Source organism: Apus apus, chromosome 23 (assembly GCF_020740795.1).
Source record: "Apus apus isolate bApuApu2 chromosome 23, bApuApu2.pri.cur, whole genome shotgun sequence".
NCBI classification, from domain to species: domain Eukaryota; kingdom Metazoa; phylum Chordata; class Aves; order Apodiformes; family Apodidae; genus Apus; species Apus apus.
In genome coordinates, this window is record NC_067304.1 from 6,035,572 (window position 1) to 6,059,411 (window position 23,840).

At 47.6% G+C, this 23,840-nt stretch overlaps 1 protein-coding gene across 4 annotated transcripts in view; it reads right to left on the reverse strand.

The window, feature by feature from the left end:
• The window catches only part of KCND3 (potassium voltage-gated channel subfamily D member 3), a 101,794-nt gene extending 78,957 nt beyond the window's left edge, over window positions 1-22,837 (reverse strand). The window contains exons 1-2 of one of the 4 annotated variants that reach the window (XM_051638794.1): window positions 22,820-22,837; window positions 16,620-17,804 (exon numbers count right to left, since the gene is read on the reverse strand). In XM_051638794.1, coding sequence (XP_051494754.1) covers window positions 16,620-17,728 — 1,109 coding nt within the window. In that variant the 5' untranslated portion in view covers window positions 17,729-17,804; window positions 22,820-22,837. Of the gene's footprint in view, window positions 1-16,619; window positions 17,805-21,571; window positions 21,736-22,344; window positions 22,430-22,819 lie in introns of those variants that run through there. The other 3 variants (XM_051638795.1, XM_051638793.1, XM_051638796.1) reach the window with 3 other exon arrangements.
• Window positions 22,838-23,840: the final 1,003 nt, after the last annotated feature.

The following is a 23,840-nucleotide window of genomic DNA, read 5'->3' on the forward strand; positions in this document are numbered from 1 at the left end:
AAATCATGAGCTTGTTTTGTCCTAAAGCATCCATTGTTTTTTCTCTCTTCTAAAGCAAATTTCTGTCTCATCCTCCTGAAGGGGTTCATTTAATAGTCTGTGAAATGAAATGTCAACAAGAATTAGAACAAATGGCGTTGCAGTGCCCAGGAGACAACAAGTTTCTGCTGGAAACGTTTCCAGCCAGGCCACCGAGGGCGAGGCCTCAGGTGCTGCGGCTCCTCGGGTGCCAGAGCCGTGTGGGATTGTTGGTATTATTAGCTGTAAAATCTGTTGTTCATGGGACGTTCAGAAATGACACGAAAACATAGATGTGAGGTATCCAAAGAAGTGTTTCTGACTAAATTGTTCACTGGACTCATTATGATGGTAATACATTTAAAATGTGACTTTTCAGAGCTGTTAAAAGCCGTCCCTCCCTCGAGCTGCTGTGCCTCTGATGAGTGAATGCCAAAATTTGTGGTGTGCAGGGAATGCTTTTCAGATCTTTTGAAAGTAATTCCAGTGAAACCAAGGTCACTGGATAATGAGGAAGTCTGTGTCGTGCCGGATGAGCCCCCAGCTCCAGCAGCAGGGCAGGCTGCCGGGCCCTCCCGATCCGGCCCATTTGCATTCCCTGCAGAGGCTGCAGACCTGGTATTGTGATGCTGCTCGGTGCATAAAGCCCAATTAATGGAAGGTTAGGATGCAATTAAAAATTGTCAAGTGTCCTTTATTTCAAAGTGACGTTTGTGCTGCAGTCTGAGTTCCCTGGAACACACCACAGAATCGTTTCTGGAGACTAAGGCAACTACTGGTTGTGGATCTGTGTGTTTGTTTTGACCTCTGCAGAAATTTGTGGGTTTTAAAAAGGAAGGGAACCATCACACCAGTCTCAGCTGACCTTTTGTAGCCCCTGACTGGGTTTGTGCCTCTGCTGTTCAAAGGGTGTTGCACGTGGGAGTACCAAACAGAGCCCTGACGCAGAGAGAAATTACCAGGATCAAAACTTCCCTCCCCCTCATCAGCAGAATTTCCTTCTGGGGTGATGCTGCAGTGATTAGCAAGAAAACTATGGGCGGAAAAGTGCTGGATTGAGTCTCTGAACAAATGCCAGAAAATCTCAGTGTCCCCCCTTGCCTGTCTGCAGGAGGTGACCCATTCTTGTCACCTTCTGTGGCAGTTGGGGTCCAAAGAAACAGCCTGATGTGCTCAAAGCTGCCTGCAGGCTGGTGGGGTGGTGGTCAGAGGGGCTGCAGGGTTTCCCCTGCCTCATGGTACAGGTTGGGCAGGATTTCAGTCGTTTGCTGACTTGGATTTGACATCTGTAAACTAGAGATGTCAGTGTTTATTTAGGAAGGCAGCGAACTTTTGTAAATATTTGTAGCATATTCTGACAGTCTTGGTAAAGCTGCAGAAATGTTGTTACAACTCATTGCTCCTCAGTTACTTCTTTTGTTGTCAGCCGGGGGACCACACGGGGAGGTTCCTTTGCTGCACTAAGAAACCTGTTGCTGTTACATCTGGTGCAAAAGTCAGCAGGAGCATGCAACAGAGTTGCCTGAACACACTCAGCAGAGCTGCAGACAGCACATGTGTTAACATCTGTAATTAACCTGATTGACCCTTCCAAGCACTGGCTGGAGGGGATGAAAGAAAAGTACTAGAGAAGATGGATTGAAATGTGAATGAGATACCAAAGTAAACCTCATTTCCCCACCCCATGTGTCAACAGTGAGCTGGGAAAACATTCGTCTCTGAAATTATCTCAGGTCTCCAGCACCCCCAGAGAGAGCTGCCTGCTCCCAGAGGGGCTGCAGCCTCAGCAGTGCAGGAGAGCTCTGGGACCCTGGGCTCTCAGGTCACCACTGGCCACTTCCCTCTCTCCAAAACCCCTCTGAAATTATGTAGAAGTTTGAACACTGAGAAAGGAAAACAGTTTGGAAATGATGGGCTGTGAAGAATAGGGACCTGTGCCTCTGCAGTGCCCTTCCTCAGGGCTGCCTTTTGTGCTGTGGGTTATGTTTCCTGCCTCTCAGAACTGGTTTGTTTGATTGTTGGTTTTTTTGCAAGAGGGATGTTATTTTCCACCATATCTGAATGGCAACATTTAAAAATCACTTTGCATCAATGCCCAATCATTCGGGCCTTCAGTCTTTTATTTTATGGTTATGTTTTTTCATATATAGCGGTATGATTGCTTTTCACGTCTTACACATAATCCTCAAGAATCTTTTCCGTACTCACTCAATCTGATTTACTCCTGCTGGGTGTGTGGAGGGTTCTGGCTAAGGATCCACTCACTCTGTTCCCAGGATTCAAAAGTGCAGCTGGCAGATGGTAGGATGCCTGTTGAGCCCACTCTGTGCACTGGGCTGTGGCCTGTGACTTCTGCTCTCTAGATTTCTTTTGTTAACCATTTTTCTATAGGAAGGTCATGAAATTTACCCGCTGCTCTCGTGCTGTGGAAGTGCTGGTGGTGTGGGCTCCAGCTACTGCGTGATGCATCTTGCACCTTGTTGTTCTAAGTGAACAGTCACCTTGTGGTATTTTACCAACCAGTGACAGGGCTGGGCAAAGGAAAAATATGCAGTGAATAGTGATCAGGCAGAGTGATTGTTTTTAAATTCTGAGGCTGGGCTCTGCCCACTGCCCCAGTCAATGATCTGTGGCATTTGTTGTTGTTCCCTCTGTCAGCAGGGAAGCTGGCCTGCTCGGAAGATGCTCAAGCATCTTACAGGAAAACTCTGTCCAATCAATACGAGATTTGGGGTTGGATTTTTTTCCTCCTGTACTTACAGGTGGCATGAACAAAGCTGCACAAATGTGCCCTACTTATCCCTATTTTAAAATGAGCATTCCCTGTCCTCGTGCCACGGGGAGCACTTCGTGCTGTGCGGGCAGGGGGCTGGCAGCTAAGGGGGAGGCAGAGGCTCTATTTTGTGGAAGATCCCATTGCTTAAGAAAACCAAGACATTCTTCCGAAATGGACAAAAATGCAACTAAAAACACTTTAAATCACTATTATATATTTGGGGATGTGGTTGTGATCCTTCTGTGTGGACAAGATGCTGTGACAAGACGTCGGGTGGGTGGGTTCAGGGCCTTGTGCCACAGCAGCTCTTCAGACACAGACACAGCCCTGCAGGTTTCCATGGGATCTGCCTTGGGTTTATCACTTCTACAGCTACTGACTAGAAGTGACATTAGTCTTTTGCCCCAAGGTTAATATTACAATGCTATTTTTATTTTATTGATTTCACCTGGTCTTTGGCAGAATGGGACAGAAAATTGCATTTCAAAGAGCAGTGGGAAAAAAGACCTTGGATGGGAAGCTGGCTCCTAGGGTTGCATTTTGTTATGCTGGGAATTTGGGCTGTGTTTTGTAGGCCAGGTTTTGCTAAAAATCGAATTTTAGTGTAGAGCAGCTGATGCAGGAGTACTTTAAAATGGATTATGTAGTAAAAGCTCAAAACCTTATATGATATTGTAACCTGAATGGACCAATTTTGCTGCTGTGTAACGTTTTCCATACAGTGTGGCAGCACTTGTCACCAAATACATATATTCCACTTTAGCAAGTTGCTGGGTACAACCCTGCAGGCTGCCCCAGGGCCTCAGACAGTCTCACTTCCCAACTCCACGTGCTCTGTGGTACAGATGAACTGGTTTTCCTTCTGGCAAAGTGTACAGCCACAGTCTATTAAACCTGATAAAGTATAGGTAAAGTTTCGTATGAGGAAGGGCTGGTACAGTGACAGAAACACCTGCAGGCCCAGGATGGGTGAGGCAGGGGTGGGACAGACTTTGCTAATTCCCTGCCTGGGAGAGGAGCAGCCCCTGGGAGCTGAGCTGAGTGACAGCCCTTTGGCAGAGCCTGCTGGGGGGTGTGTGTGTTTCTTTACGTTCCTGCTTATGTTTCTTGGCTGGATGATTCTGCAGATTAGTTATTTATAGGATTTTAGTATTAAATAATAAATCAGTGTCTGGGAAAGAAACAACTTCTGTTTGCCTTTTGCTAAATCATCTTCAGTCTTTCCCTATAAGGCAGGAAAACATAGGCCCGTGGAACATCTCTCGTTCTATCATTTAAAATTCTGTGTGTTTTTTTTTCACCATTCTCTCCTTTTATCTGAGAGGCAATTGAGTTCTTTGATATCTTATTTAGATTGCATTGCACATTGGCAAGTAACCCACCGGAGCTGCTTACTGACCCTGCATGGCCACTGCCAGGCCTCCTTCCCCCCCAGCCTCCCAGTGCAGTGGGGACAGTGCCTGTCTTGGAGCAGAACTGCACCTGGAGTGATTCCAGTGTGGCTTGAGAGGAGGAATCAAAGTCTCACTTGACTTAGAGAATCCTGGCATGCAGATTCATCCAGCTAATTGACCAATGGTCACCAGGTCCCTCCCAAACACCTGCTGAAGGTGCATGAGCTGTGCTTATTTCCTACCAAATTCCACAAATCCTTATCTGACTTGCTTCAGTCACCCAATAGTTTTCATCCTAAGTCTTTCACACTGCAGATAAAGCATTTGCTGCCCACAGATGTGCAAGTAAAAACCCTTTCTCTCCCTTGTGATGATTTAACTGGTGGATTTAATTTATTGTATAATCAAGTGCTAAAGGTGGTAGATGTGCTGCCTGCCCACTCTGTTTTGATATTGCCAGGGAAGCAGTTATTAATGGCTCCACACAAATTCTATCCAGCAGTACTTGAGTACTGAGCCCTGAGTACAGTGGATCTAGCACCACGTGCTGGAAATCGCTGCTTTTCTGGGGATGTCCAAGGGAAGCAGTGGTGAACATGAGAGATGGGACATGGCTCTGAGGAGGACCTGGCACCAGGAGGCATCTCTTGCCATACTGGCTTCCCCACGGAGCCATGCACAACATGTCACCCAAATGACACCCCAACCTTTCCCAGAGCACAGAGCTCGTTTCAGCTGCCAGTGACACTCGTTTGTCACTGGGGTGACTCACTGACTGTAATGAAGTTACTCCCCATCACATTGTGATCAGAGTGGGCAGAGCCATTAAAAATTCTCTACACAGACACGAGGGGCTGCCCGGGCTGCCAGGGAAGCAGCCTGGAGGGACACAGCCTGGCCTGGGCAGGCGGGAGCAGCAGCAAAGGAGCCCCAGGCACAGCTCACGAGGCTGCAGCCGACACCTTCTTTGTTTCTGACAAACAAGGAATCATAAAAGCTGCTCAAATTAGTTTTCAGTTCACAGTACATTGGGTGCCAGACCTTCATGCTGCAATCATGTGAGCACATGCTGACACGTACGAGCGAGCTGCGTGTGTCTGTATCTGCCCTGGGACCTGCAATTGAGGGCAGGCACGTGCAGGTTTATATAAAGACTGAACCCCGTTTTCTCCTCGAAATCCTTATCTCACCCCCAGTTGGAAGCTATTTTTTTACTACAAAGTTTAGATGTTTTCCTTCCCTTTTCCTCTCGAAACATTTTTCAGCTCTGTTGGGATGATAACAAGGGATGGACAGTGTCTGAGAGTGGCACAGCCTGAGGAGATTAATAGTTTCAATGATACTTCTGTATCTGCTGAAAATCTTTTGCTGGCTAAGAAAAAAAATGGCAAAAAATAAATGTGAGTTACTACATGGAAGACAACTAAGATTTAAAGATTTTTCTTTCAACATCTGTAGATCTATTCTCTCAAGTCTCATTTTCTCCTTTCTCTTCCAAGCCAACAGAATTGAAAACTATGTTAAGAAGCATGTGGGCAGGTGATGGACCATTCCTTACAGACTCCTTCCTTTCTGGGTAATAAATTGCCCACAAGACAGTGTGGATGTGAGATTTCCTTTGGACTCTTTGGCAGGACTTCTAAATTGGGGTCTGATATGACACGTCTTCCCAGTCCACAGACTGGTTGGGGTTTCTGATGGAAATCCACAGACGTATGCCACTTCAGGAGCATTTGTTCATAGAGTCAGAGAATAATTTTGGTCAGAAAGGACCTCTGGAGGTTACCTAGTCCAGCTCTGTGGTGTCTTACATGGAGGTTAAACAGTCCTGAGTTAATGCCAAAGGAAAGTTGTTAGGACACAGGTGCTTTAATGAGTCCTGTTGGTCTGCATTCTTGTTTGCATCAGCATTTGTAAAGGGAGGTCAAAACTGGAAAAGAGTCTCTACCATCTGTTGCTTCTCTGATCCATCCGGCCATCTACACCTTCAGGAAGGACTCTGGTGATGCCCATGGCTTTGCTCTTGAGCTGCAGAAATGGCTCCTGTGAATAAACTGATGGAGATGTTCACCTAGGGTTTCTCTCTTCGGAAAGCTTTCCCTAGGCTGGAAACCAAGCTGGTTCAATAGAGCTCGTTAGGTAATGAGCTTATTCACTAAGCTCATTAGAGGTGGAATTCATCCTGCTCAGCCCTCTGTAGCCCAAAATCTTTGTGCTTACTACTTGGTTTGACCCTTAACAAGAGAGATGATTTTTACCTAATTTCGTCTGTTTTGCACAGTTTCATTCAGCAGCTGCCTTGCTGAGAGAACGTTCCCATGATTTAATCTGCCTTTGCTATTCCTCTCTAACAGAAAAATATCAAAAAGGTCTGAAGTCTCTTGCATCCAGCCTGCCAAGGCTAGAATATCATGCCAACTCATTTCATGAGCTGAGGCAGTGTCTGACTCAGTAGGACTCATCCTATTACGGGATGGATGCTCCCGGATTGATGAACAGACGGTTGGGCAGATGTAAGTGGGCAGGAAAACGAAAGAGGCACCAAGTAAAAGTTGTGATTGCCTCCTGTGAGCTGGCTGTGATTGCCCATCTGCACACAATCTCCAGGTCTTGCAGGAGGTTTTCAAGCACACACATGCATGGCAGAAGCTAAGGATTTCATATTTTGGTTAATTATGCTGAGATCAGAGAGTGAGCTTGGTAGGAAAGACATCTCACAGGTGCAAAGCTGGGTGAGGGATGGAGCTTAAATCTTCCTGAACCAACAGCACAACTAAAACATGTGACAGTGAAGGATGTGTGTTGGCAATAATGCTTCATTGATTCATGTTCAAAGTGGTACATTTAAGTCCTGTTTCTACTATTTCAGACAGTGATTACTAGAAAAAGGCTCTCATGCAGTGGAGTAACGGAGGTGTCAGAGTTTGTTAAACTGACAACAGCCCACTCTTGTCTTCCCTCTGAAGAGGCAGAAATAAGAAATTGGAGCTTTTCTCAGTTTAGTGTTGATGACAAAAGGCCAAGAAACTATGTAAAACCTCAAAAGACACTAAAACAGGATTATAATTGAGAATGAGTTCTGAAATCAATTGAAGGGAAAGAAGTTGTTTCTGTGTTAGCAGGTTAGCTCACCAGGAGCTGAGCTGGTGCAGAGGGGATGCAGAGCATCCCTACTGTGCACATCTCAGAGAGGGTTAATTTTAGACCAGTCCTAGCCTGGTCCATGGACTGAATGCCCATTGGCAGGGAGAGCACAGTCAGTGTGTTCCTGGAGTGCTGCACTTCACCCGGGAGGAGCACCTGCCGGCACTGGGAGCCAACCTGGGTGATTGAGTTTGCTTTCAAAGAGTGTTCCTGATCCAAACTGAGACTCTGAAGTAGATGGACTCCAGGAGAAAGCAGCTCAGAGCAGCTTTCTCTTGGTTTAGCTTTCCTTTTGAAGCTAGTGAATTCTGCCAAGCATTAGGTTGCAAGAATAGCTGCCTTGCATTATCCTTTTCAATTGAAAAATAAAGTGCTATTTTTGTTCTTGTCATAGTAACTGTGATTAATATTTAAGAAGGATGGCTCCTTTATGTTCCAGGTCATACAAATATAGAGAAAAGTGTGCACTGTTGGTGATGTGTTGTCTCCAAATTACACCTGAACAGTGTGTTCAGAGTATACAGACATGAAGGTGAGGCTTGTGGCAACTGGGTAATAAAATAAGCAGAATTGAACTAGTAGTAAGAAGTGTCTTCCTTAGTACTGAGAAGAAAAAAAGGAGCTGTGTGGTTGAGGGGTGAAATCTTGTTATCAAGGCTGTGCATTTAAATACTAAAGGGTGAAAGTGACTCAAGATTTTATCATCTGCTGTTTTCCCACCTGATGTGAAACCCTGTATCTACAGGCAAGATGAGAAAAACAGCAGCAGTTTGTGTCTTTCAGATGGCAAAGGGGAGTCACATGCACAGAAAGAATAAAGTACTAATTATCTTGAAAAATAATTACCTGTAATAAGCAGCTAAGGGCACTTCACAAGGTTGTTTTGCTGGGCCAGGCTGTGGGTGCTGGGGCCCTAGCTCTGTCGTGCCACTCACCAAACTCCCTGTGTGCAGGTGAGGAACAGTGAACACTTCCCTCTGGACATGTCAGGCTGGGTCTGGAATTCCCTGGCCCTGTCAGGAGACCCCAGCTTGGCTGCACCCCCCTCCCTGCAGCTCGTGCTGCAGCCCGTGTGCCAGGGCCCCCAGCCCGGCCGAGCAGGGCTGCTCTGTTCAGACACAGACTTTCTCAAGGGCTTTCTGGGGAATGCACATCAGCCAAATTTTGTTAGGTCCTGAAGGCAAAAAGCTGAAGCTGGTCTGTGTGTGAATGCTGCTGCAGATGGCAGCCCCAGCCGAGCAGGAGGCCTCCCCGGGCGCCCGCTCCGCTGCACCCGGGCTGGGAAAACACTCAGAACATGCCTGTTCTGATGGTGCTGTTGTGGCAGATGCTTTTATCGGTGAGAGATAATTCATACACAAAGTGCCACTCTCCATCGGGAATGACAGCAGTGACAATGCCAGCACAGCCCTCATCCCCAGATCCAAAACCCTCGCGGCCCCATGCAGGAAGTAAGAGAAAGTCCAAACAATGTCGGGCCAGGACAGAGGAGTCAAATAATGAAAGAGCCAGATGCTCCGGCCTCATTTCTGAGGCTGCAAACCAAAACAAAGAGCCAGTGAAGACTTACACCTTTTAAAGGAGAAATGAATTGTTTCCTCCTCTGGCAGGCAGTGATTTTGTCCTGCCACGTGCCTTCTGGTAATATCCCAGCAGGTTTTAATGTTGGAACAATGGCGTTCTGTTAGATATTGATTTTAAAATAACTCTTCCACAGATACTTGTAACTTTAAGAGGTGAATTACAGCCCTTGAGTGTGCTCTAATGTGGCAGTGGTAAATAGTTAAGCAGGCACAATCTGTTTCTGTGGGCACTGCCTGTGCAGGGGAAGGCAGAGCTCGGCTGAACGCGGCCGGTCCCCCTGCTCCGCAGGAAAACAGCACTGAAGGAAAACACAAGTAGATTCATGGTGGATGTGGTGGAGTTTGACAGAAAAAAATGTCCAGTGCTGGATGTCCAAGCAGCAAGTGCGAGGGCAATGGGTTTGGGGCTTATTGTGGCTCTTTTCTTCTTCAGCTTTTACTGACCCGCGGTGCTCCCCGTGGGTGGGGCTGCCAGCGCCTTGGGGGAGCCTTGAGAGGCAGCCGGGGCTGACCCGGGGGCCTTCGGACTGCCAGGGTCACCAGAAAAGCACAACATCAGCTGCTAGCTTCAGGTACTGCCATTTCTGAGGCTTGTGCTGCGTTACAAATACAGAAACCTGCTGTGTCCTCTGGTAAGGTGCTGTGGCAACTCTGTCCCCTCTGCATGGACTGGAATGAAGGGTGGGAAGGCATGGCCTGTGTTAAATGCAAATAGTGCATGGACAGCTTCCACTGCCCCCACCCTGAGCTGCCCAGTAATTACCATCAGTAAGGGCTGATGTTGCTGGTAATCATCAGTACCAGCGAAGATGATCACTGAGACCATCATCACTGAGCTGCTGATAGCACCCTAAGCATCTCAGGGCTCTATCAGAGGGGCCCTGGTACCTGAGAGGGGGAGTCCAGCTCCAAGTGGGATGCGTGGCAGGGAGGAATGCTGGTTGAGGCTAAGAAAAGGCTTCTCTGTTTATCTTACATTCTTATTGTAGTTTTTTTCTTTTTTTTTTTCAAAGAGGTGATTGCATGACAGTGCCTGGGACTCTCCTCTACAGCCTAGAAATCAGCTGGGTTTGGTCACAGCTACTCCCACATTGTTGCTTCAGCCACCCACAGTGCAGGGATCTTTAACAAATTGCAATAGAAACATCTCACATTGTTTTCCTCATATTTAAGTGGGGCAGGAGCTTCATTTCCTATTTTAGGTGCCCCTTGCTAAATCTGTGCCAAGTAGGAAGGTCCAGGCCAGGCTGTGATGAGCAGCTGGTGCTGTCTGGAAGGTCTGGGGTGGTTGTTGGCAGCATCCAGCAGAGGATTAACCTCCAGCCTGCGGGGCTGCAGAGACACTGGTCACTCAGAAACCCCCCCCCCTGCTCCTCTCTGCTCCACAGTTCACACTGAAAACTGATTCTGCCTCTATGGGCTGTAATCGGTACGAGACGTAATTAGTTTTGGCTAATTTGTTGTAGGGCCTTTAACTTCCCTTCCCCTTTTCCTGCTCTCTGACTGACAGTGGCTACTTTGTCCCTTATTTTCAGCTGATCTCTGTAAACTAATTACTTTTACTGGGTCAGTGCTGTTATGAAATTATCATTTTATGAGGCTAAAAATAGCTGAGATCCAGTCAGCAAGCTAATCACTTCCCTTCATCTCCAATGAAAATACAATGTTATCTTTAATCTGTATTTCTCAGGCACTTACTGTGATGCAGGCTAGCAAGAAGCAGGGGGGGATGAAAGAGAAGCTTAGAAAAAATGTGTAAATCAGTTGCTATAGATGCATCTCTGCCAAGGTTTTTATTGGTAAATTTAGCAATCACGTTATAGTTTTAGCCAGTACCATTGCTTGGCCTTATTCAAAGTATTTCACTCTCAGACAAGGAGTTTTCCTTAAAGGAAAGTTATTTTGTCATGCGTGTTAAAAATGGTGTGTTTGCACATACCTGCCATCATTACCCATATCCAAAGCCACAAAAAGCCTAAGAATTGATACATTAATTTTTTTAAGAGAAGGAAAAATTCAGTGAATTCTGCTTGCTGTGAGAATGAATGAAGGTATTTTAATACTTCTGGGGTTCTGGTGAATACAAATAGCTGGAAAATGAGATGCTTGCCTGAGAATTACATCAAGATAGTGAAAGGAAAAGGTTACATCTGAAGTTTCTGATGCAAAGACATTTTGCACACAATATCTGTAAATCCATTAGGAGAAGAAAATTGATACACATTTTGCCTAAGATGAAGCTGGAGTCAAGGAATGGGAGCTCAAGAAAATGGCTTCTTTGTGTAGCTCCATCAAGTCATTGTTTGATGGGACTTCCTATATATTAAATTCAAGCAGTTCTTTGGCCTGTGGGTATCAGAGCTGTTGACTGTGGGAAATGGTGAGCGATGACATTTCAGTGCCTCCCTTTACAAAGGGATATCCCACCTCTCATCCACCTTCCCTTCGATGATGTGATATATGCAAAGTAGTGGTTCTACTAAAGCCATTTTCTGACTCAGTTTAATGGCAGTTACTGAAGCACTGACACGCACAAGATGATTTCTGGGCCACACGACAGTCTTTCCGGAGGAGCTGGGAATGGCAGAGCTCCAGGGATGATTTATTATTTTCCTTACTTTGCAAACCCATCCTCGTTTGCATGAAGGAGGGTGAATGAAGGTTACTATCAGCTGGAGTGGTTTCAGTGCTCTGCACTGGAGCAGTGATCAGCGAGGTGTCTGTTGGCACAGGGGCTGCAGCGTTTGCCCCGAGCCTGGTCAGGAGGTTGTGCTAGTCCAGCTGTCAGTGGTTTGGCAGCAGGTAGTTCACTTGCTATTTCACTGCTCAAATTTAATCTCCTTTCTTGTCCATGACTGAACACTAATGAAAAAGAAAGCCCAAGAAATGAGCAAACCAGGAAGATATTTCTTTCCGAGGGCTTCATCAGGTGTTTGGTGTCTTGTGCTCTCTCTGACCCACATTTTGCAGGACTGCAGGGAACCAGCTTGAACACAGACCCAGACAGAGCCCTACCCCCAAACCCCTGCTCCCCAAGCACTCAGCTAAGAAACACGTAAGAAATTTCAGATCTTGCTCCAGATGAGGCTCTTGACATAACCAGGCCAGCACATCTGTTTGATCGACTTCCTGGCATTAACCTGGTTCCTTAAATGTGTTCTTAGGCTCGGAGCATGTTGCCCAAGTGCACTGATGTGTATTGTTCACACTCATTGATCAGTGCAGCTGAATCTGAAAAGAGATGGTGATCTTGAAACCATTAAGTTCTTGCAAATTGTAAGGGAGTCAGTCAGACAGATAGATTCCCCTAGGACCACCCCGGGGGCACTGAGCTGAGGGAGCTCAGACTTCATTAGGGATATAAAATCACCCAGCATGTCCCTAAGCTCAAACCAGAACTGAATCCATCAACCACCCCTTGTCTGCGCTGCCACTGGTTTCTTGACACAAATGGCCCAGAGATCTCGGTGTCAATTCCCTCCAGGACACACCACAGGCTTATCACCCCTCTCTGCCACAGGCTGTTTCCCACTGTGGCAGGGACAGGGGTGCTGACACCCCAGCTGAGGTGCCAGGGGCCAGGTTTGATGCTCTGCAGAGCCCCTGGGACAATCCCCACGCCTGCCATGGTGCAGGCAGACGTGGCACTTTGGTTTTCACAACTAGGATTTGCTGCAGACACTGCCCCAGAGTCTGAAACATACTCCTGTTGTCAGGTGAAATGAAAACAGCTACAGAAAACATAGGAAAATAAGTGGTGGGGGCTAAAGTGGTTTGGGGTTTTGTAGTGTGGGATGTGTGCTGCTGGCAGAGAAACAGGAGGCTGCCCCATCCAAACCCAAATACTAGTTAGCGAGGACTAAAATCGACATGCTGGTAACAAGGTAACAAAATTTATGATAATTAAATGGTCTCTATATAGATGTAAAACTGGTAGCTATTAAGTATCAAGTCAGCTAAAACCAAGACAGGGACATGAAGGGTGGGAACCAGCACCGTGCTCCTCTGACACCTTGGGCAGCGCTTGTGTCACGAGATGGAGGGTCCTGGGGGTCAAAACCTTCCGCAGAACAAGGAGAGGTGCTGGCACAGCTCCTGTGTCTTGTGTTGGTGGTTTGGACAAAGGCAAGAGAGAGGAAGGGTAGTTGTTGGCCTCTTGAGAAAAATGTTTCTGCATAAATTGGAGAGCTGATTTTGAATTAATTTTGAATAGTTGTTTCAGTAATTCAGATTGATTTAAGATGCACCCAAGAATAATGCTTTCATTATAAAACCTCCTGAGCAAAATTTAAATCGTGCTAAATTAAAAACAGCCTCTGCTAAACCAGGGCTGATGAGCAGAGGGATGGGAGGTGCAGGGTCGGTATAATTTAATTCCTTTGCTTTGTTTCCCATTCCTGAAAAGCTGTTGTACCTCTCTCCTCGGGCTGTTAGCTGCCCACGGAGCTCGCGAGTCCTGCTCCTCCCCAAACAGATTTGCACAGTAACCTCACAACCAGCACTTACTCTATTTCATGCAGTGCTTCACCTTCAAGAGGAAATGCATTTTTATTGCTTTTCATTTATGGGTCAATCTGGAAATGTAATTGTATCCTAAAGATATTTAGGAATCTGGAATAACAGCAGCTGATGTACGGTATAGTAGGAGAGTTAATGGTTCCTAATGCCAGCTTTGATGTTTGTGGTAAGCAAACTCTCCCTTTTGTATAAATTTAGCTAATTTTTTAATGTCTTAATAACATGGGAAAAGTGATCCTGCGTCCTCCAAATCACTTTTATAAAACACTCTGCCACAAGCAGTGGTGGATTCCAGTGTCAGGGAAATGTTCACTTACCTGGATTTAAGTGCTTCAGTGTTCAAAAAAACCCTACATATATATGTGTATAGATTTGAGTTAAAAAACATGGTGCTTTATAATTTCTTGTTTTAAAAACTGGCTGAACTTTTAAAGGCAAACAGCTGAAAATATTTAAGATATTGCTAAAAGCTCTGAGCATTGCTGGAATGGAAGCAGAGAACTGGCAGCACCAGCTGGGTGAGGCTGGAGGTGTCAGGGAGAGACACGACAGACTTTGGCTGCATTTTTTGCAACATCTGTGTGATAGGAATTGTCAGTACTCCCATTAGTGGCAAGATCCTTCCAAATGTGTTGAAAAGGCTATTGAAGAGAGATGTGTGCATGAAATGGCCATTTGTCACAACTGAAAGGTTTTATGGTGAAATGAGGAGGGCAGGGGACGTGAACCACCCACCTCCCCATGTGGGGCGAGTCAGGAAGGTGAACGTGACCTGGAGCCAAACGTTTTGTTTCTGGAGTTCCTGTATTTCTGTGCCATGATGCCAAGCTGTGGGTGAGAGCTGGTGCAGGAGCCCAGGGCTGGAGCTGGCACCACGGGAGCCTTGGCCCACCAGTGCTGTCCCCACAGCCGGGACCCCGCTGCTGTCTTGACCCGCTCCACAAAGGGCCTCTCTGAGGGGTCAGGCCAGGGCTCTGCAGAGCTGCTCTGGCAGGAATTAGGGTTTTATGGCTCTCAGTAGCAACTTCTCTTCCTAGCACAGGTGTTGGGCCAGCCCACGGGGAGTGTTTGGCCTCAGGGGCTTGGATGAGGGAGGCGCTGGGAACCTGCTGGACGTGGCTGTGGGCAGACAGGTCTTGTCAGAGCACAGGGGCTCTTGGGTCTGCCATCATTGAGGCTTCTGAGTTTCTTGTAACTCTGTGATATGACACTAAACTTCTTTGGTGGACTATTTGCTGGAGAACCTATTTTATTTAAAACCCTGCAACAACAATCCCCAATGACTAACACTAGAAGCTTAAGCTTAAAAGCTCTGGCAGCATTTATACGTCCTTTCCAATGAATTCTTACAGAGCCGTGTTTTAATGTCCAATTGTTTGAAATCCTTGTCAACTCGTTAAGGGCACTTATTCATCTTAGAATTCCTGTGATTACAACAGATGGAGAACACTTTAAAGTCCTCAGGAGCATTCTGGTTTGTCGGTCCATGTGTTCAGAAAGGAAGGGAAAGAGCCCAAGAGCAAGTCACTGCTCTGCTCCGAGGGAACAGACTCCCTGGCACCGCAGCCCATGTGGCACGTGTCTCACACGGAGGGTTTGTTCCCAAGCAACACAGAGTGATGCCTTGACCCCAGCTTCCCTGTCACGAAGCTCTAACAATGAAGGTGTGAATGTGCATGAGCGTGTGTCACGAGAAGATAGTGGCCATAGTTATGAAACAGAAATCAGACAATGCAAATGTACTTCCAGGCATTTCTCCTTCGTGGAGAGGATGCATGAACAAGCCACCCAGGACAGCTGGAAAGACTCTCTGAAGCTGCTCAGGTGCAATGGTGGGGATAGGATAATAGGAACTGACCAGTATGGACCAGTTAGCATATGGAATCTGAACCACAGGCTGGGGGAGTGCTGAGATCCAAAGCCCAGCTTCGATTTCTAAGCAAAGAAATGATTTCCAGGGTACAGACCTCAGCTTTTGCCACACAAACTTGCAAACTTTTCTTAGATGTTAAAAAGGAGGAAAGAGAGACCTTTCGGTGACTATGACAAATATGTTCTGCGTTTTCACCTTATGATGAAAGTCAGACTTGCAGCTGTCACACGCTCAGATCCTGCGCCTTTCTGACAGCTGAATTATGATTTTAATAATTTAAAAATGCTACTGAGAGCCTGGTCATGTATAATAGGCACAGAGAAGTGTTTAAGATCAAAAGCAGTTCAGAGGAAGAGTGGTCACCGTATTACAGGAATGAGTATTGTCTGCATCTGAATATTAAACTGTGAACTCTCCAGTGGGAACAGTCTTTGCAAAGTGACTATAAACTCAGTGTATTGTTCTGCTGTGGCGTTACGAGATCACATTGAGCCGTAACTTTGTGCCTGCCTGGAGCAGCCTGTGATGCCTCCTGCCTTTTACATAACCTGTCAGGGTGAGGCCTTGGCCATTCTGCTGGCAAAGCTTTCTGTTCAGACCAGCAGAAGATCACATCTATAACCACAGTGAAACATTTGTAATATATGGGGGAAAAGTACCCTCCAGGCTACATTTCCATTGCTTTGATCTCATTATCTTTGTACCTGTCCATGGGAATGCTTGAAATTCTACAGCATGCTCATACTATTTCTTAAACTCACAATTAAACACAGTTAAGTAGGAAAAAAAAAAAAAAAGATTATGTCCTGGAGATCACCAAGTATTTTCAGGAGTACAACAGCCCACAACATCCACTTGAATTCAGCAAATCTGTAACTCCTGGCATGGCAAGTGAAGAAACAATGACCGACCTCGCGAGAACAGACACCATCTACATCAGCAACCTCGTGTGAAATCAATGGCTCAAATGAGTGTCTGAAAAGAGAAGCTGCAGTCACCAGCTCCCCTGCACTCCTGTTAACTTATCTCTCCTGCAGGAGGAGTTCGAAACAGGACCTGCTGTTCCACAGCCTTGCTCCTCCTGCACTCATCCACCGTGGTGCCAAGCATTTGTCAAGTGGGTGTAAGTACTTTTTCTGTTCTATACAACTACACATGAGCATAAATTGCAGAGTTGTAAGGCAAAGAAAAATCAAGCCTTTAAACAGTTCCAACCCCTTTTCAAACATGCACCCAGGAAAATGCTTAGGGGTGACTAAAGTCAAACTCCCAGCACACACCTGCTGCTCAGTAAAAGAAAAAGTACTACTCACCCCAGTGTTGTCATGGTTACAATAGTGTACCAAAAGGAAGCAGGAATACTGGTGAATTTGCTTGCCGAGGACCCTTTCTCTGCATAAAACATCACAGTTGCAAAGATGATGATTGCCATAGTGAGGGAAAAGAGGAGAAAGCCAAGCTCGGAGGCACAGCTCTTCAAAGTGTAGCCCAAGATTCTTAAGCCTTGGGAATGGCGAGAGAACTTGAAAATCCTGAAAACCCTAAAAACCCTCAGTGTCACAAAGGCTCCGCTGACATCCTCGTTGTTGGTCATCACCAAGCCAATGTAGTAGGGCATGATGGCCACCACGTCAATGATGCTCATCACGCTTCTGATGAATCTGTAGCGACTTGGGGCCGCGAAGAGTCTCAACAGATACTCGACTGTGAAAATCATCACGCAAGCCGTGTCCAAGCAAAAGAAAGCCACAGCGTATCTTTCCCCGCAGGAAAGCTCCCTGTTCCCAGGCACCGTGCCGCACGGGACAGTTTCCACAACATTAGTGATCACAGAGACAGCAATAAAGAAACCGGTGACGTAGTAAAAGACTAAGGCTAAGGTGCTGGTGTGGGGGTTCTCGAAGGCTCGCCACATGGTCTGCCGGAAGCTCAGGGACGGCATGGACCCCTCCTGGTTGTTCTCCGAGTCGTTGTCGTCCATCAGCCGCTCCGCGTTCTCCCGCTTCCGGTCCTTGTACTCTTCGTAGCAGCAGTCCCCAATGATCTCAGGGAGGATGCCGTAGAAGGCAAGCTCTTCGTCATAAGCAGAGATGCACTCGTACCTGGGGTAGTGCAGCTTGCCAGTCCTATAAAAATTTAAGATGCACCTGAAGACCTCAGGGTCCCGGTCAAAGAAGTACTCCTTGGTGTCTTCGTTGAAGAAGAATTCCTTCTCAGTGCTGCCCAGGAGCGTGTCCGGGTACCTCTCCAGTGTAGTCCTCCAGGTCTGGAAACGCCTGCCGCTCACATTGAGAATGATCAGCTCATCCTGCCTCTTGTTCTTCTCCGTTGGAGCCAGTGGCATGGGACAGTTGGCCACTGGCATCCATCCTATGGCAGCTGCCCTGGCAAAGGGCAACCATGCTGCTACTCCTGCTGCCATGATGACCCCAGGCCTTGTTACTGGAGAAGACAGTTAAGCTGCTCCTGCGACCCGCTGCAAGTCAGATCAGTTCCATCTAAAACACAGAACAAAACAAACACAGCACAGAGTCAAGCGGGGTGTCTCGCCCTGTTGTGTTGAGGAGTCAGATACCAAAACAGACACAAGGATTTAAACCAACTGGCTCTGCCTCGTCTCCCACGTGAAGAATGATGTTAAACAGGCACAGGATAATCAGCTCAGCAGGGTTATGGCATTATTATAGATTGAAATTTTGAATAGCAAATGATTCCTCATTAAAATAATTTTTAAAGTAGCATAAACACACTAATTTTTATTTGCTTCCTTACAAACAAAACGAATCCATAAATCCCCAGGTGTAAGGCATGTCAGTTTAGCTACAGCTGTCAAGAAGGACCTGGGAACTTCAGTGAAACCACCGTGCAGTTCAGCCAGGGAATGGAATCCCATGAAAAGCCATGACTGGACTGAGCTGGGTTTCCAGTCTTACAGACATTCAGTGTGTAATGAATCCTGCACTAAGGACATTTTCAGTTGAAAGAAACAGAAAATCTTCTCTGGTTTTCATTAGTTTTCTTCCACCTATAATCAAAGTCTTGGCCTCAGTAGAAGTTTTTTGCTGGTCTCTTTCCTTAAGAAATGGGTTTTACTCTTGTGAAATATTGCCTCCTCCCACTGGGCCAGAGGAAAATTGTGACTCTTGGGGAAACACTGCTCAGAATACCTGAGCAACCAGTAGCTTGAATCCCAGGCACGAGGGCCAATGGATTAAGCTGTCAGCTGAGTACCAGGAACATCAGAATGAAGGAAACCTCCAGAGACAGACAACTCACATCCTGCAGGAAGGTGCCTTGGTTATTTCCTGGCTAACAGATATAGCCAAAGAACTAAAGGATTATAGACTGAAATATGTCCACTGCACTCTTGATTTTTAGATGAAAAATGTCCTAAGTTGTGCAGATGCTGAGCCACTGGAAGCCAGCATTCTCTCTGAGTTGGAGTAGTTGCTGTGGTTTGGACCTAGCCAGGAACTGTCTTTTTCTTCTTGGTCTTTGGTCAGAGTTCTTACAATACTTAATTTCTGGTTTAACTTGTATTTGCTTTCTCTTCCATAATGTTTTTCTACCTTTACCATAAAGCTATCTGGAGAAAGGTGCCATTATTCTATAAGGTGCATTAGGGGCCCTATCAAAAGTCAATTTATCAATGGAAATTCCATTGGTTCCACTGACTCAGGCCCTCAAAGCCTAACTATATCATCTACATGGCATCTTTCTAGGCAGTTTTACTCCGAAGTTTTTTAATTATAAGAAAACTGCCATTCCAGCCAGTAAGGCTGCATCATTATCGATTCCAACAGGCCATCAAAATACTGAATAAAAAATGATGGAATCAATCTGTGGTGAAAACTATTAAACTACTCACAGAAATGCTCTTCCTCGTCAGGGCACATTAACATTCCTCGCTTTAATGTGGAGTATCTATCTGTGCAATTTTACTATCTAGAGGATGACTGAGATCCCTTGTGCAAGCATCTAACTGCTGCTGGAAGAGGTTTTGTAATTACGAGACACACAACAGTCCATAGTGATGCTTATCCCAAGGAGACGCTTCCCTTCTATACATGGCACTGGAGGAAACATCCCACAATATTTTCCTATAAAGGATTCTTCAATATTCCTATGCACTGTTTTTCCTCTCCCTCTAAACAGGGGATTTGTGGTGTTAATAGGCTGGGCTGGCAGCCCTGGGGAGCAGGCTCTGAGCTGTGTGTGGGGAGCAGGCAGAGCAGAGTGAGGAAAACTTGCCCTGTAGGCTGTGGGAGCAGCCCGGGTGGCAGCAGAGCTGCCCCTGTCCTTCTGCAGCAGTGGTGGATCTTTCCACTTTTATGAAAGACTGCTCTAGGACTGCAAAACAGGAGGCAGCAAAATGACAACCCTTTCTTTCATCCATTAGCCACCAAGTACAGACAAGTAACCAAGAGACCGAGCTCGCACATCCTGCTCCTGCCCTCCCTGCTGCCCAACTGTCCTCTCTGTGCCTGCAACCAGCCACACCACCATGGTCACTCTGCCAGTGACGTTTGGTGACCTGACCAGCTACTGTACCCTGGATCCTCATCTCCCCTGATTTCTCAGGGGAACCTTGTTAGAAATCTCTTCTGTACTTTTATAACTTTGGTGGTAAATTCCAGGTTACCTACATTAGCTGCTGAGGCACTATAAATACTTCATGTATAATTGTTCTAATAAAGCACTGGTAACTCATAAGTGACTTACACATTTTCAGATCAACTTTTAAAGATAAAATGGGTCCTTCCATGCTGGCAGTATATGTGGGGAAGCTATAAATATCTTAGCTATGACAGGAGAGTGAAGCAGAAGTGAGGGGTATTCTTCTGTGCAAGTTTAGTTCTCGTTTCTCTGTGGCAGAGATGCAGCTGGTTAAGAAAATCTAGTGCACAGCTGAATGTTCAAAGTTACATTAAATCTGTCCCATTTGATCTTCAAAATATGCAAAAAGAGAGTATTTTTCAGCTGTGAATTGTATGTCTGTGAGGAAGGACTGAAAGGGAGAAGAGGTTTTCTTTGTCTTGTCCATGAGTCCTTGGAAATTCACCCCACCCCAAAAAGAAACAGAAAACTAAGAAGGGTAGGACTGGGTTTGTACTTCAGAGCTGCACAAATTCAGCTGAGTACAAAAAAAAATACAAACTGACTAGTTTAGTTACAAAATATGGGAAGAATCTTCCTTATCTACATACCTGGGTTTTGGTAGCCAGTAGGTTTCCAGTCTTTTTAGGTTGGAAAGCCATTGGCTGGGCTCAAAATATCCTGTACAGTTGACAGAATTTATCCAGCTTGCACAGCAAACAGACGTGTTAATTCTAACAAGCATATATTTAGCTATAGACATATTTCTAATTTTAATTACAGTAATTTCTGCATGTAATTTGAAAGAAAGCAGTTAAAAAAAGGTCGGTACCCTGCTGATGACACCAACTAAAATAATTTGGCTCCTTCTGACTTAGAAAAGTCAGCACCTGTAGACAGAAGAATCTGTTTTCTTGAGAGAATTACGAGGTCAGTGAAACGGCGCAAGGAAATTGGATCAGGAAGCCTGTGGCCTGAGCCCCTGCCCCCTCCCAGGGCTCCAGACCCCAGCCAGTCCCCCCGGGGCCACCGCTGGCTCCCGCAGGGTGTCTGCCCTGTGACCACCCGTGGGCACGGGGACTTCAAGCTCAGGCTCAAACAAAAACCTGCCAGGCAAGGCTGGGTCAGCAGAGCTCTGGGGGAAAAGTTTAGAGAAGGCAGGAATTCCTGTTCACCTCAAGGGTCAAGAAATAAACAAGGGGTTCTCAGCACATCAGCTCCCACCAGCAGTGCCTCACTTAATCAGTGTCTCTTTGTCGTCTCATGAAAGCAGAAACAAAACATACAGAGTTTCCCTTTCTAGAAGCAGACATGGATGACTTAAAATACGACTGATAAACACACTGTGAGTTCTTGAGGAGCCACTGCTCGTGGGAGCAAAGAGCCTTGAGATCCTTCGGTCTCTCCTGTCCTTGTTGGGTCAGGCTCAGACAGCAAAGATGTATTTGCTTTAAAGCAGAACATGCCAGCCAGAGCTTCATGTCCTCCATCAGTCACATATTCCTTCTCCTCCACAATCACATCAGATAATAAAACTTTCTGCAAAGCATTCACTCCCTCAGCCCGTCGGAGAGATTTAGGAGCAAAAGCAACAGGCTCAGGATAAATCATGCAAACTTCTGCCCTCCCAGTCAGCCCAGAGAGCCCCATCTTGGTGGCGATGCCTTACCTGGAAGGAAAGACACTCTCAGTGCCCCAAGGTGTAGGGCTCAATCTGGGGAGCTGGAAGCAAGGGGGAGCAGTGACTCCTCAGGATAAGAGGTGAACTGTGCTGCCTGCCTCTTGACTCCCTCTCTAGATGCAGTCAGAAGCAATCAGTAAATGTGATCATCATTGTGAAAGTATATATAGAGAGATGACTAAACAGCTTCTCCCTCACTGCTGCCGAGCCGGAGTCTCCCTGCCTCTCTCGCCTGAGCTGGCTTCGTTTTGCCCCCTCCCCTTCCAGCACCGCTCGCAGCTTTTGCTCTCGCTGGCTGAGCCGGCTGGAAGCGGGTCCCGGGGACACAGCCGGGAGATGGACCCAGCTGTCAAGTGGGGCTGGAGGAAGGCGGTGTGAGCTACCAGAGACAAGCACAGGGAGTCATTAAATGCACACCAAAGCCTACCCTGCATGCTAATGTGCCAGCAGCGGCGGGTGGGGGGAAGGGGGAAAAGTATGGGATGAACTTCAGTATTCCCTCCTGGATCTCACTCTGCGTCTCTGACACTTGGGCAGGTGGGAACAGCACAGGAGAGGTCCCTCCTGCTGGACAAGAACAGGAGCAGTTCCTCCAGCATCACCCACCTACAACCAACATCTTAGCCAGGGCAGAAGGCTGCATTCAGGAATACAAAGAAACAATTCAGTCTTAAACCGATCTTTCCCTCCCTTCCCACCACCTGTCCCCTTCCTCCCTTGCCCTGCTGCTCTCCCTGGCCCTGCTCCTTGGCAGCTCTTACCAGTCTCCACACCACCTCAGCATCCCTCTTTGATCCACGGTCAGAAGTTGGACTCCGCACGCTCAGGGACCTGGTATCCTTGCTCATTTATCTGTTTGCCAGCGAATCTCCATTAAATAAATAACTAAGCCCAGATCAGAGCAGGGCAGTGGTGCCCTGCCGTGCCGGGCAGCTCCCTGCGATAGTTAATGACTTCCATAAAGTCAGATGAACACAGACCCGGAGCGGAGGGGCTGAGCTGCCTCGCCATGGCCGCGCTCCCGCCGCGCTGCCGCGCTCTGACCCACCGCCGGGGGCTCGGGGGCCGGACCGGGCTGCGCGGCCGCCGCGGAAGGAGGAGAAGGGGCTGTGGGCGAGCCGGGGTCCCCGCTGCTGCCCCTCGCCGCCCGGGCCGCCCCCCCCCCTGCCCGCAGCTGAGCCCCCCCGCTCCTCCCCCCGGGGCCGGGGCCCCCCGCGCCCCCCGCCCGCCCCTCACCTCCGCGGGCCGCTCCGCTCCGCTCGCCCTGCCCGCCCGGCGCGGCCCCAGCCCAGCGGCCCCGCTGCCATGCGGCTGCCGGAGCGCGGAGCGCCGCGGGGGCGGGCGCGGGGCTGCGCGGGGCGGCGCGGAGCCGAGTGCGCGGGCGCGGCGATCAGCACCGCCGGTGCGGACAGCTCCGCGGGAGGGGCGGGGCCGGTCGGGGCTGAGCGGGGGTCCCCGCCCGGGGCCGCCCCCCCCCCCCGCCCCCCCCGAGCTGCCGCGGGTGTCCCCGGGACGGGCTGTCCCCGGGGGGCGGCAGCTGCGGGGACCCCCGCCCGGGCTCTGGGATGGCAAAGCCACCGAGGGCTCCTCCAGGCGTGGCACTGCTGGCCGGAGAGAAGGGAGGGGGGTCTGGCGGGGGGATCCGGGGGAGGGGTCCTGGTGGGGGGGTCTGGTGTCCCTCGACTGCTCAAAAAGAGGGGAAACGGGATTCGGCAAAGCCAGGGGCCGTTTTCCAGAGGCGTTGGTGTGACTGGATTGGAACGTGCCTTTCTTCTGGGAGCTCTCAAAGCAAGGCCTTATTTTCTAAAAAATGAAAAGAAATACAGAAAAAGAAAAAAAACACCAGAAACTCCCCCCTCCCCCCTAATCCTCAAACATTTTGACACTCGGATTGTCTGTTTTGGAAAACATAAACTGGAAACTCTGATACCAGAACCCTGATCAGGCCAGTTCAGTGTTTCAACATTGCCTAATCCCTGACAGTTCAAAGCAATTCTTTAAAAATTGTACTAATTTATGAATGTCAGATCCTGGGTAATCCTCCCCCAGAACAGTTCCCCTAATAATACTTGTAAGCTGCATCACAGTGTCTGCAAGCTGGTTAACAAGGTTGTGCAAAAGCAGCATATTATGATCTTCAGAATGTGGCCACTAGAAGTTGTGTGCTGGACACGGCAATAGGTGTGTGCAAAGTGGGTCCTAAAACTTCCAAGAGAAACTTCCAGGGCTGTGGGAATTCAAGCAAACCAAAGCATGC